General features: G+C 53.1%; 1 protein-coding gene across 1 annotated transcript in view; it reads right to left on the reverse strand.

The window, feature by feature from the left end:
- The window catches only part of ITGB2 (integrin subunit beta 2), a 33,421-nt gene extending 22,175 nt beyond the window's left edge, over positions 1 to 11,246 (reverse strand). The window contains exons 1-3 of the mRNA XM_008061565.2: positions 11,213 to 11,246; positions 3,058 to 3,118; positions 2,655 to 2,743 (exon numbers count right to left, since the gene is read on the reverse strand). Of these exons, the coding sequence (XP_008059756.1) occupies positions 2,655 to 2,743; positions 3,058 to 3,115 (147 nt within the window). The 5' untranslated portion in view covers positions 3,116 to 3,118; positions 11,213 to 11,246. The remainder of the gene's footprint in view (positions 1 to 2,654; positions 2,744 to 3,057; positions 3,119 to 11,212) is intronic.
- Positions 11,247 to 11,579: the final 333 nt, after the last annotated feature.

Consider the following 11,579-nt stretch of genomic DNA (forward strand, 5'->3'; position numbering starts at 1 on the left):
GGGGTGGGGGATGGGGGCAGACAACACTTCCTGAGTGCGCCTCTTTGTAGGGCTTTAACTTTTGTAACACAGGAATGATTTGAGTATGCAAGAAATTCTCAGCAAGAATAGAGAGAAGAGAAAGCCTAAAGTGAAATCCACATAGAAGCAAATGAACTGTGTTTATTTCAAATGAATGGAATAACCTCTGGGAAGGGGAAGGAAAAACTTCTAAACCCAGGCTTTGACTCCTCAAGTAAGAGAACAGAACACAGAGCACGGTGACTTCTCTGTGGCAGGTTGCTCATGGTGGTAGTGTGGGCTGAAGACCCTGAACTCCCTGTGTGTCATGGGACTGAGAAAAGGAGGAAGGCAGGAACCCACTTATGGAGAGGAGCCAGGAACCTCAGAAAAATGGCTGAGCAGGGCCAGGAAGGGAGGGCAGGGTGGGCCTGCAGCACCATGTGATTCCAGAAAGTAAGAAAGTGCTCAAAAAAAAAAAGATGGGGACATATGGATGGGACACAGGACCAGCTTAGAGGGGCTCTCCATGGCCCCATTGGGGTCAAATTGAGCATTGTGCTGAAAGAATGACAGTCATAGGCTATGAGCTACTGGACAAAGTAAAAATCTATGGGTCATACTGAGAGAGAGAGGGAGAGAGTGTGAGAGAGATTCAGAGGGGTGGGGGAGAGAGGACAGAGAGAGAGAGAGAATGAGAGTGGGCACAGGAGAGAGAAAGAGAAAGACAGAGAGATTGCAGGGAGATATACAGAGAGATATACAGAGAGAAATTGAGCGGGGGGAGGGAGAAAGGGAAAGAGAGAGAGATTGGGGAGATATAAAAATCCTTCCTTCCTGAGAAGCCAAGGGGTAAGTTAGAGGCCAGAACACGCATTTTGCCCCTTGTGGTGATACATGATCCAGGCAGGAGGCACCCAGGGATATTGAGCTCTCAGGGCTAGTTTGGTGAGAAAGAGAGTGTTTGCCAGCTGCAGAGTGACTTCCAGGAAATGGGGGCATCACAGAAAGCTGGGCAGATGCCCTCTTAGTCAGCGGGTCATATCCATCTCTGGCTGGGAACGAGGAGTGCATACCTACTGTGGGGGACACCAAGGACACCGTCACTGTGCAGCTTTTGCCAGAGCACCTGAGCTAGGTCAGAGGAGACTTGGACAAGACCATCTCTGGGGCATTCTACAGAAGTGCTATCGTGGATTCTCAGAAATGCTGGGGTGAAAGACAAAGAAAGTTGAGGAATGTTCCAGATTCAAGGAGGCGAGGGAGACCTGACATCGGAATGCAAGTGTGACCCAGAATTGTAAGATCCACCAGGAAAAAATGTTAGTGAAGATGTTATTGGAACAATTGACAGAATTTACATAAGGTGTATAGATTTGATTGTAATAAGATACCAGTGTTAAATTTCCTGATTATGATAAATGTACTCATCCAATATAAACATAACTGGATTCATCAACATGCATTTGTGTGGTTGTGTAAGTGAAAACCTGGTTCTTAAGGAAGACCCTTGAGGCACTAAGGGACAAAGGGTTTCATGTCTACAACCTGCTCTCAAATGGGTGTGAAAAAGTAGTAACGTATGTTCCCATGTGTGTGCTTCCAGACAGACCTACCCGGTCAGACCCTTAGGACTCCCAGGGAAGTGTGGTCAGATGTGGGGACTCCTTGGGAGGAGGTGTGTTCAGTATTTGGGGACCCCCTGGAGGAGGTGTGGTCAGCATTTGGGTATCCCCTGGGAAGATGTATGGTCACCCCTGTGAGGAGGTATAGTCAGGTGTGGAGACTCCCTGGAAGAGGTGTGGTCAGGTGTGGGGACTCCCTGGGAGGAGGTATGGTCAGCATTTGGGGACCCCCTGGGAGGAAGTATGGTCAGGTGTTGGGGGCCCCCTGGAGGAGGTATGGCTAGCATTTGGGGACCCCCTGGGAGGAGGTGTGGTCGGGTTTGGGAACCCCAGGGAGGAGGTGTGGTCAGTGTCTGGGGACCCCTTGGAGGAGGTGTAGTAAGAATCTGGGACCCCCTGGAAGGTGAAGTCAGCATCTGGGGAACCCAGGGTGGGCTGGAAGTGTGGTCAGGGTCTGAGACCACCTGGGAGGTGTGGTCAGTGTCTGGGACCCCCCTGGGAGAAGGTGTGGTCAGCATCTGGAGAACCTGGGAGGGGGACTCCTCACAGGAGAGAGTGGTGGTCCTAGAGGGCATCACCTTAGGGCCTGGACATTACCCTGAGCCCGCTGTCCTGGGTCTTTCCTTTCTCTTCAAAGAGAGTCACACACACAAAAAAACTGTAGCATCACTAAAGACACAGGAGTTCAGGCCCAGGTGGGAGCTTCCCTGCGTTTCTCCATCCTGGAAGCTGGGCTACTCTCTACCCTGTGCACCGGGGCACTGCTTGGAGCACCATTGGCCATGCTTCTGCCCTCCTTCCCGAAGTTTCTCTCCTAGGTGCCAGGTCAGGACCCACAGCACCCCTGCTGCCAGAGCTGTGTCATGCCTGAGCTGTTCATGGCACAGGCTGGCTGAGGGAGTCTATCTCTCAGACACACTTGTGGCCCCTAGGCTGACAGAGTTGGTCTTCAGGGGTCACTGACTCCAGAGGCAGGAAAGGGGCCCTGCCCAGGTGATGGGAGGGGAAAGGGTCCCAGGAGGCTCTTACCAGTTTCTGGCACCAGGCACAGCCGGGCCCTGACTCCACGCAGTCCCGGCAGGTGTTGACTTTGTACTTGGGACACTCCTGGGAGAGGACTGGGGGAGAAGACCCTGATGAGAGGTGCCCTACCCACATTGGGTCAGCTCCTGAGGGGTGAGTGGAGGTGGGGTCAGAGGAGGCCCAGGAAGAAGGTGAGGGGCCCCAGAAGGAGGGTCTTTTAGTCAGCATCCCCCACTGGACATGTAGAGTCACCACCGCCCTACACATGGGAAGATCCAGGTTTGAGTCTGGGACCTGCTCCAGCATGGTCTTTCTCCAGTTGCCCAGGAACTTCTGTCCAGGGATACGAGGAGGGGCCCTGTTCTCCCTGACAGAATGTCACCCATGGAGACACCACTGCAGAACTCACCTGACACAAAGGAGAGCAGACCCACCAGGGTGAGCACCGGGGGGCTCCAGCCCAGCATGTCCTGTGGAGGAAGGGGTCTTGGTAATAGGCCTTGGCCCCAGACTCTGTGACTGACCACCCACAGAGCTCCTCCCAGATGGCCTATGACATGGGACTGGGAGCCTGTCCCTGCTGCCAGAGGGAGGGGTTAGAATACATCAAGTCAACGGAGTCACCCTGTATTCCTACTCTGGGACCCAGTTGTCAATAGGAGGGCGGGAGGCCGGCAGGGTCATGTGGGCTGCACACCTGCTTAGTGACTGGGTGCCCTGTAGAGAGACATACACACATGTACATACACGCATGTGCATACACGTGTGTACCACACACATGTAAGCACGCACACCCTGACACACATGTGGTGCAGGCACCCTGACCCCCGTGAGTGGAGCCTGTGCTCAGAGCAGAGACTTGCCAGTCCTGTCCTTCCACACCGTAGAAGCAGGACCAGAAGAAGAAACCAGCCCAGATGCTCACAGGTTGGCTGTGCGAGAAGCTCCCAGGTGCCCTGCTAGGTGGGCAGGAAAAGACAGTTACCTGACTTGCCTGGCCACCAGTTGCTGGGGACCTGCTATTTTGTTTCCAGATTCACTCCCACCCTGTTCTTAGAAACCCAAGCATGAACAGCCACAGAGACTGCTCGGTGGACATTCACGACCCTGAGGCCCCCGAGGTACAATGGCCAAGGCAGGGCTGGGTCTGGCGTGTCAGAGGTTAGCGCCTTCTAACAGGCCACCCAGGGCGGGAACTGGTAGGGCTCTACTGTCTGCCTTGGGCCTTTTGCCTCCCACTACCTGCCCTGAGGTGTTCAAAGCAGCCATGGTTCTACTCCTGGGTCACCCTTGGGGACTCCTGGGTAGGGTGGAACCCCAGGTCCAACTTCCCAGGACCTGAGAACTCTGTAGCTGGCTGAGACCCTTTCATCTGACACCGAGAAAGCGGAGAGGCTATAAGAAGGCAGGTTCTGAGAGGTGGGGGCAGGAAGCCACATTTCTCTTACCCCGGGTGGTTATCAGAAACAAAGATCAATGCACCTCCCCCAGAGTGCCAGCTCATCTCACAGCAGGGCCTCCAAGGCACCCTGCTCCACCTGCTGCCCTCAGTGGTGGTTCACAGGGTCACCACAGGGGCCCCAAGGCTCAGTGGGCAGACCCAGGCCAGCAGAGTTCCAACAAAGGGCCATCCCTTGAGAACAGTGCTCTGTCTTGTGCTGTGGCCTGTGGGGCTTTGGGTGCACCAGCTGGTGGGTCCTGTCTTTACCCTACATCCCCTGAAACCTTTGCACCTGCACCTGGGGGCTCTGAGGTCAGAGGAACACCGGCAGGGAGCTCTCGTCAAGGGATCCTACAGCTCAGCGACCCCAATCAGTCCCAAGTCTCTATTTTTTGGGAGGTGACCTTGTTCCCTGATTCCCAGCAAGATTATAATCAGAAATGTCAAAATGGAACTCTTAATCCTTCTCATTCTGGGGTCAAAAGCAGAAATCACATTCTGATCTGGCTTCCTGAAAGAGACAGTTTCAGTTCACTCTGGGTCTATTACATCACCCATCATCAGGGTTTGGGACTCAGGCTGAATCTGGACGTGGCCAGTCCAAGATCTCCACCTGGGACCCTAAAGTTCTGTGGTTGGATTGTCCAAGGTGTCATGAAGGTGCCCAACAACTCCCTCAAATGGTCTGCATTTGTTCCTGGCATGTATACACTGGAGCCACCCTGGGTACAAGGATAGTCAGCCTCGGGACAGCCACCTGCTGTCTCCCTATCCCCCAGACCACAGCTGCTCCAAGTAGAGAGTGGGGTGCAGTCCTCCCAAGATGCCCAGCCACAAATGTGGTCCAGCAGGGCTGGCCTTGCCAACCTAGTGAGGGTCTGCAACCCCAGATCCATGCTCTCTGCTGTAGCCACAGACTAGACGCCTCTGCCCCTGAAACACTCATGACAGTCAGCATGCAAACACCGCGGATACTCAAATAGGGAAACTGGGACCCAGGCATCAGTAAGATATACCCTGGGTGCCCATTTACCCCTGTGTACCCCCACTTACTCCCTCCCAAAGAGACGGGAGCCTGTCTTGGTTATCGCAGGATGACCCACAGACCGCAATGCTCTGACTTTGACCACATAAAGAAAACAGGGCAGGTGGGGAGGCCACATCACTCTCCCCAAGCATTGCTCCACCATGGACTCAGTCTTGGGGAGGCTTGGAGCCCCACCCCAGCCCCGAACGCTGATGACAGTCCAGGCAAATGGCAACTCTTTGAGCTCCACGAGTAGATGGACAAAGACCCAGCTTGGGAGGGAAGTAGACTTGGAGCAAGTGACTGGGCCCCGGCCATGGTGGCCAGCCCTCCCCTCTGCAGAGGAAGAGCAGGGCAGGCCATGACCCTCCCCATTCCGCAGCCAGACAGGCCCTCAGAGGCCCAGGGCTTAGCTTGAAACCAAGGCCACTAAAGCCTGAAAGACCAAGACCCGTCAGGGCCTTTCTGCTTCAGTTTCCTCTGTGTGGCTAAAGTGGTTGTGGGCCCATGCCCAGCTCCTGGTGGGGGGGAGGGTTTGGATAACACATTGATGTGGAACAACACATGGGCCCTCCACTCAGCAGGGCAGTGGCCACTGTCATCCCCGGTGTCCCGGGCTGTACTGGCGGAACAGGCAGGGAAGGGAGGGAGGGAGGGCACAGGCTCCTCCCAGGGGCCTTAAGCCCAGCCCCATGCCTGGCCTGGAGGTGGGAAAGCCCAGAGAGACACCCACAGGCCCTACCTGCTTCCTGCTCCTGAGGTGAGTGCTCTCCTCCTCCAGCCCTGGGCCTCCTCAGGGGCTTTCTGGGTCAAAAGTGTGTCCCTTGCAAAACTTAAGGAACAAATCCTGAGCCGAGGTCGCTTGAGAACCCAAGGCCCTGCCAACCATCACCCATCAGAACATTGCATCAGCACCACCCTCAACCTCAGCCCTGCCCACTAGGGAAGTGCTGGCACAATCCCAGCCCAGCTGCAGGAAGTGGCACCTGTCACCAAGATCCTCCCATCCTTTCCCCTGCACTGTGAAGGGATGCTGGCCATCCTTCCAGAGACCCCCTTCAGGGGCCTGGTGCCCTCCTCTCCCCCAGCACCAAATGAACACAGCTGATGGGAGCCTCCTCCAGGAAGAACACTACTCTTGACAGCAGGGCCAAAACACAGATGTGACAGCGAAGGAAAATCACACACAAGACACAGGATTCACACAGAAAAGGCAGAAGGATGAGAGCAAACATTGAGAAGGAAATGGCACTTCAGACAAGACTGGAGACGGAGGGGCCACCAGGCATCAAGATGACAGTGGGAACAGCTTCCTGTTAGAGGTAAAGGTTTTGCAACACTGTGAACTCCTAAGGCGAGGCTGCTGGGGACACCCAGGACCTACTGACCCACCTGGAACTTCACATGGAGCCTGTCCCCAACTGTGCAGGTTCCAGGGAAAAGCCCACCTTCTGCTGCCTTAGAGGGAACACACCTGTCTCAGAGTGGCACAGGAGGCAGCAGGAAGTGACAGGAAATGCCTGTGGGAGCAGCTTGAGAAGGAGAGGACCCAGGCCAGATCTCTGTTCCTGGAGCTGAAGACTCAAGGGACAATTGCAAAATAATCACCCACCTTCCAAAGCCAGAAGCCAGAGCATCAAGATGGAGTCCATCCTGCCTTGTGTAAACACCACAGAGAACTGGGCAGAGATTCCATCCCAGAGGAGGCTGGAGCATCATTCTGGGTTTTTTTTCCTCCCAAAGTGGTAGGATTGCAGGTGTGAGCTACCACCTTGGACTGGGTCTACATTTAAACCTGAGGATCATTTACCCCTTTTGTTTGTGACTACCTTCAGAGCAAGAACTGTATTTGTGAGATCCATCCCTCAGAGGACTGAGAGATTGCAGTCTTGAAATTTTTCTTTGTCCTCCTTGTCCCTGCTATAAAATCTTGAAGAAGATAATGAAGTTAAGTGACTGGAGAAGGTCTCCACTCTTCCCTGCCTGCTTTTGTCCACATCTAGGAAACTAGCTCTGGACTTAAGTAAGGCATTCATTAAGGAAAAAGCTGAAATCTAAAGAACCGCTTCAGTTCAGCCAAAGAAGCATCAAGCAGAAAGAGGTTAGGCTCTGGAGGACAACTACATTTGTCCAGACAAGTTTAAGTGAGATGTGCAGGATGTTCAGAGGGACATTTAAAAACCTCGAGGCCAAGCATGGTGGCTCAAGTCTGTAATTCTAGCACTTTGGAGGCATAGGTGAGAGGATTGCCTGAGTTTAGGGGCTCGAGATCAGCCTGGGCAATTTAGTGAGACCTAATCTCTACAATCAATACAAAAATTAGCCGAGCATGGTGGCACAAACTTGTAGTTCCAGCTACTTGGAAGGTTGAGGTGGAAGGATTGCCTGAGCCCAGCAGGTTGAGGCTATGATGGCCGTGAATGTGCCACTGCATGCTCCAGCTTAGGAGACAGAGTGAGACTCCAACTCAAAAAATAAAAATAAAAACCTACACTTGTCCAGACAGAGTGAGACTCCAACTCAAAAAAATAAAAACCTACATTTGTCATCAGAACTCGTGACCAGATTCCACCAGCCCACCCATGGACTCTTAGCTCATGGTTTTCTTAGTCATTGTTGTAAAATTATATAAAGCTTCTTGTCACATGTCCTTTCTCTTAAGGCACTCACGTTTTCCTTGAGCAAACATGTATCTTTCTGATAAATTATTTTTAAATTATACTTTGAATTCGCTCTGAAATTATTTTCTATGGGAAAATCAAGAACCTGCAGAGCAACTATGCAGCACTCCACCTGGCATCAAGGGGACAACACCTTCTCTGTCTGATATGAAGGAAAATATCTGTTCCTTGATGGGGATGTGAAGCTGAAGGCCCCAGGTGCTTTTGCTGTGGACATAAAACAATGGCAACAGATGTGTAAGAATTTAGTTTCATGAAATGAAACAATAAAGGAAAGAGAAGACTATCTCAGAGTAAGGAAACCTCAGCATAAAAACAAAGAGAAAGAATACCAAGAAGATAGACAGTTTCTAACATCAACAAAGTTTGTACACAATACACTACATAGAGGAAATACTTAATATTTATCTAGTGCAGAAGGTGATAGGCAATCTTCATCTCTAAAGGGATCTTAGAAATTAATAACAAAAAGGTAGATCCAGGTTGTGGGCTATAAACAGGTAATTCACAAGAGAAACACAACTGGCTAATAAACATATGAAAAAGTCACCCTAGTGAATAACCAGACATGCCAGGCAAAATATCTAGCTCTCTTGCATAGCTGTCAAATTGGAGAAGGTTTTTAACATCTATAATGCCTGCCCAGTAGAATTCTACCCAGCAACAAAACCATGTGAATTGCGGCTCATAGCAACTCAAGTTCACGGTAAAAAGTGAATGTGTGGAAAGGAAAGGAAATGTGCCAAATGGTTCCATGGTTTTCTGGGTGGTGGCAATATGAATATTTTCCATTTTCTTCATTATTCCTGTTTGCATTTTCCACACTTTCTCCAATAACCCTGTACAATCACATTTTTAAAACACTGAATTCCATTGTTATCAATGAATACCCTGAAATTGCTTCTCTAGATTTAAAAGTCCTCAGCTTTATGAGAAATCTGGGGAGCTACTTTTCCATGGTGGGAGAAGCTGAGCTGTGACCCCAGGGATCTCTCTGCTGGGCATCATAACCACTCACTACTCACTCATTCATTCATGGAACAGGTGCTCCCGGTGTCTCCCCTGGGCAGGGTGCAGGGCTTCTGGCTGTGCTCAGGGATTTCTGAACTCTTCCTTCAGCTGAGACATGCAGCACCCCTGCACCTCACACTTCCCAGTTTCCATCACACTCAGAACTGCCCCACCCCACCCCACACACTACTCCAAACGCAATGCTCAGTGTTATTTAAAAAACACCTGGGTAGGAGGAAGCTGTTACTATGGGCTGACCCTCCTGACCCGTCAGTCCTTGGAACTCTGGGAGAGAATGCTTGGGGCAGTGCTGGGTAGCACCTGGGCCCTCTGTGCCATGATGTGCGTGGCAGGTGCCCCTCCCTTGCTCGGGGCCTGAGTTCCATGAGCACAGGCAGGGAGTCGAGGGGTAAGAGACCCGTCAGCACTCTTCTGTTAGTCTAATTTGTGCCAGGGAAATGGAGGGATCACAGCTAGCACCCGGGCCTGGCCCACTTTGTGGGTGTCACCCACATCACCCACGACTGCCTGATGCCCAGCCAAGAGCACTCTGAGGTGGGGCTGCCAGTGGCCTGGCCTATCCCTGATGGTGAATGTGTGTCACTGACCCTGGTAGCCAGTGTCCTCAGGGAATGGAAGCAAGCCACCAGTAATGTGGCCTAAGGTGGACTATGATTCACTCATACGGCAAGAGGCATGCAAAGGGGGTCCCACACAGTACAAAGAGCTGCCACAGGCTCCATACCTCTCCTTCTAGCCTTCAGCAGTGCTGTTCCCTGTGGATCCCCGGGACAAAGTGGACAGAACTGGACCTGGCGGGAGCCCTAGAAATGAGTTCAAGTTACACATTTGATGACAGAGACAGTTGCAGTTTGCAGAGTTGGCCAACCTGCTCTCTCACTTCACAGATGGGGTTACTGAGTCCCAGGGGACCAAACGGTCTGCTCACCTCACACCTTTCCTGATGGAGCACAGACAGACCCTACTTATCCTCTGGACAGTGTCTGACCCTGTGCAGGACTTCTGCAAGGACACTGGGCTGTCTGGGGGCTTCTTCCCCCTCAACGTCTCCTTGTGCTTGCTGGGCATGTTGTGTGGATGCCACTTATGAGGCAGGGTTACCACCCCATGTTTCAGTCAAGAAACCTGAGGCTCCATGGAGAGGCGTCCAGGTGCCAGGCGGGGTCTGCACAGGGTGCCTGCCCAGCAGAGGACCTGTGTTGTCCAGCCCAATAAAGGCCCCATGGGCTGAGGTCCTGCTTCAGCATCATCACAGCCCTCTGCCACCACACCTTCACTCATTCACTGCTAGAAGCAGAACTGCACTCTGAGCTCCTCTTTCTGGGAATCCCCAGAATCTGGTGTCAGCTTCTAGGCCCACAGGTGTCATCATCATGGGGAAGGAGGGTGACAGTGAGTATCCTCTCTGCTCCCACAGCATGCCCCCGGCCGGCACTCTCCAGTCATCTTCCTCTCCCTGAGTCACAGCTGCCCCTCCTCCTACCTGCGTGTCCCAGATATCAGCAGAGGAGAGGGGCCTTGGGTGGTATAGGAATCCAGCCCCCGGAGCCAGGAGAGGCTGGGGTTGGTTACAAGTGTGAGTCAGGGCATGGGTTGCTACAAGCGTGGGGTGGGGGAGTAGCAGTGTCTTGGGGAGTCCGATGACGAGGCCAAGATCTAGGAGCTTCAGTCTCTCCCAAGACCTTGGTAACAGCCCCTAAGAGCCCTTTGTGTGGGGAGGCCAGGATGGCCAGCAGAGCCTTTGACCATCTGGACTATGAATCGACACTAATGCTCATTCCCCAAAATGCAGCCTCACCCAGAGGCCTACACAAAGGAGGCCAGGACAGCTTGAGGGTCCTAGAGAAGAGATGGAGTACCACCAGTAAAAGTGCACCATGGACACACACCATGGGCATGCACGCACACACCACACACACACACAGTTTGGAAAACGAATCACCATGGCTAACAACGGAGGGTGCCGAGAGGAGGTGTTAACTCAGGTGGGCACAGAAGGTCTATAGAGAAGGCCCCAGGGACCCAGGGACTCTCCTACACAGCCCAGGCCACACCAGGACACCTCATCCACCCAGTGAGCCCCCATCCTCCTCCTGGCTCTCAATGCCCCAGAGACAGCCACCCCCAGGACTCGGTATGGCTCTGCCTATGGGTGGCAGGCAGTTGCCCCCACTGGGTCTCAGTCAGAGGGGATCCTGGAGTGGTTGGTCTCAAAACCCCTTCCTGTGGGACATAGATATGGTCACCAGGACCACTCCAGAGCTAGGGTCACATGAGCTGCCTTCCTGGGGAAGGCAGCAGCTGCTCCTGGGGACAAGTCGAGGACGGAACTTTTCCCCTTTAGGAACCAACATGGAACAGGGTGCCCCCGGGTGCTCACCACACTCAGTGCCTGGAAGCCTTGGCTCTGTGTTCCTGGCTGGCAGGGGCCTGCTCTCTACCAGGCTGGCAAGCGGGAGCGTCTGGAAGGCTTGGCAGAGAGGCCTGAGGGCCCGAGGCTTCCTGTTCTTGTTAGCTCCTCCTCAGAGGAAGTGATGGGTTGCACCTCCAGGGCCCTGTGCTCAGCCCCTCTCTGCTCTGCACTAGTTCCATGGTGGGATTCAGGGAACAACACCCAAGATAGATGGGATGCACCATGAGTCCATGGAGAGAAAGGAGGGTGGGGACCCCAGAGGGCAGCACCTGGGCCTTACCCTAGTTTGATTCACACTTGGGAGAGGGCGGGCTGTGGACAAGCACCTGGCAGAAGG

This window comes from Carlito syrichta, unplaced genomic scaffold (genome assembly GCF_000164805.1).
Source record: "Carlito syrichta isolate Samal-C Ts95f unplaced genomic scaffold, Tarsius_syrichta-2.0.1 Scaffold305319, whole genome shotgun sequence".
In the NCBI taxonomy this organism is placed as follows: domain Eukaryota; kingdom Metazoa; phylum Chordata; class Mammalia; order Primates; family Tarsiidae; genus Carlito; species Carlito syrichta.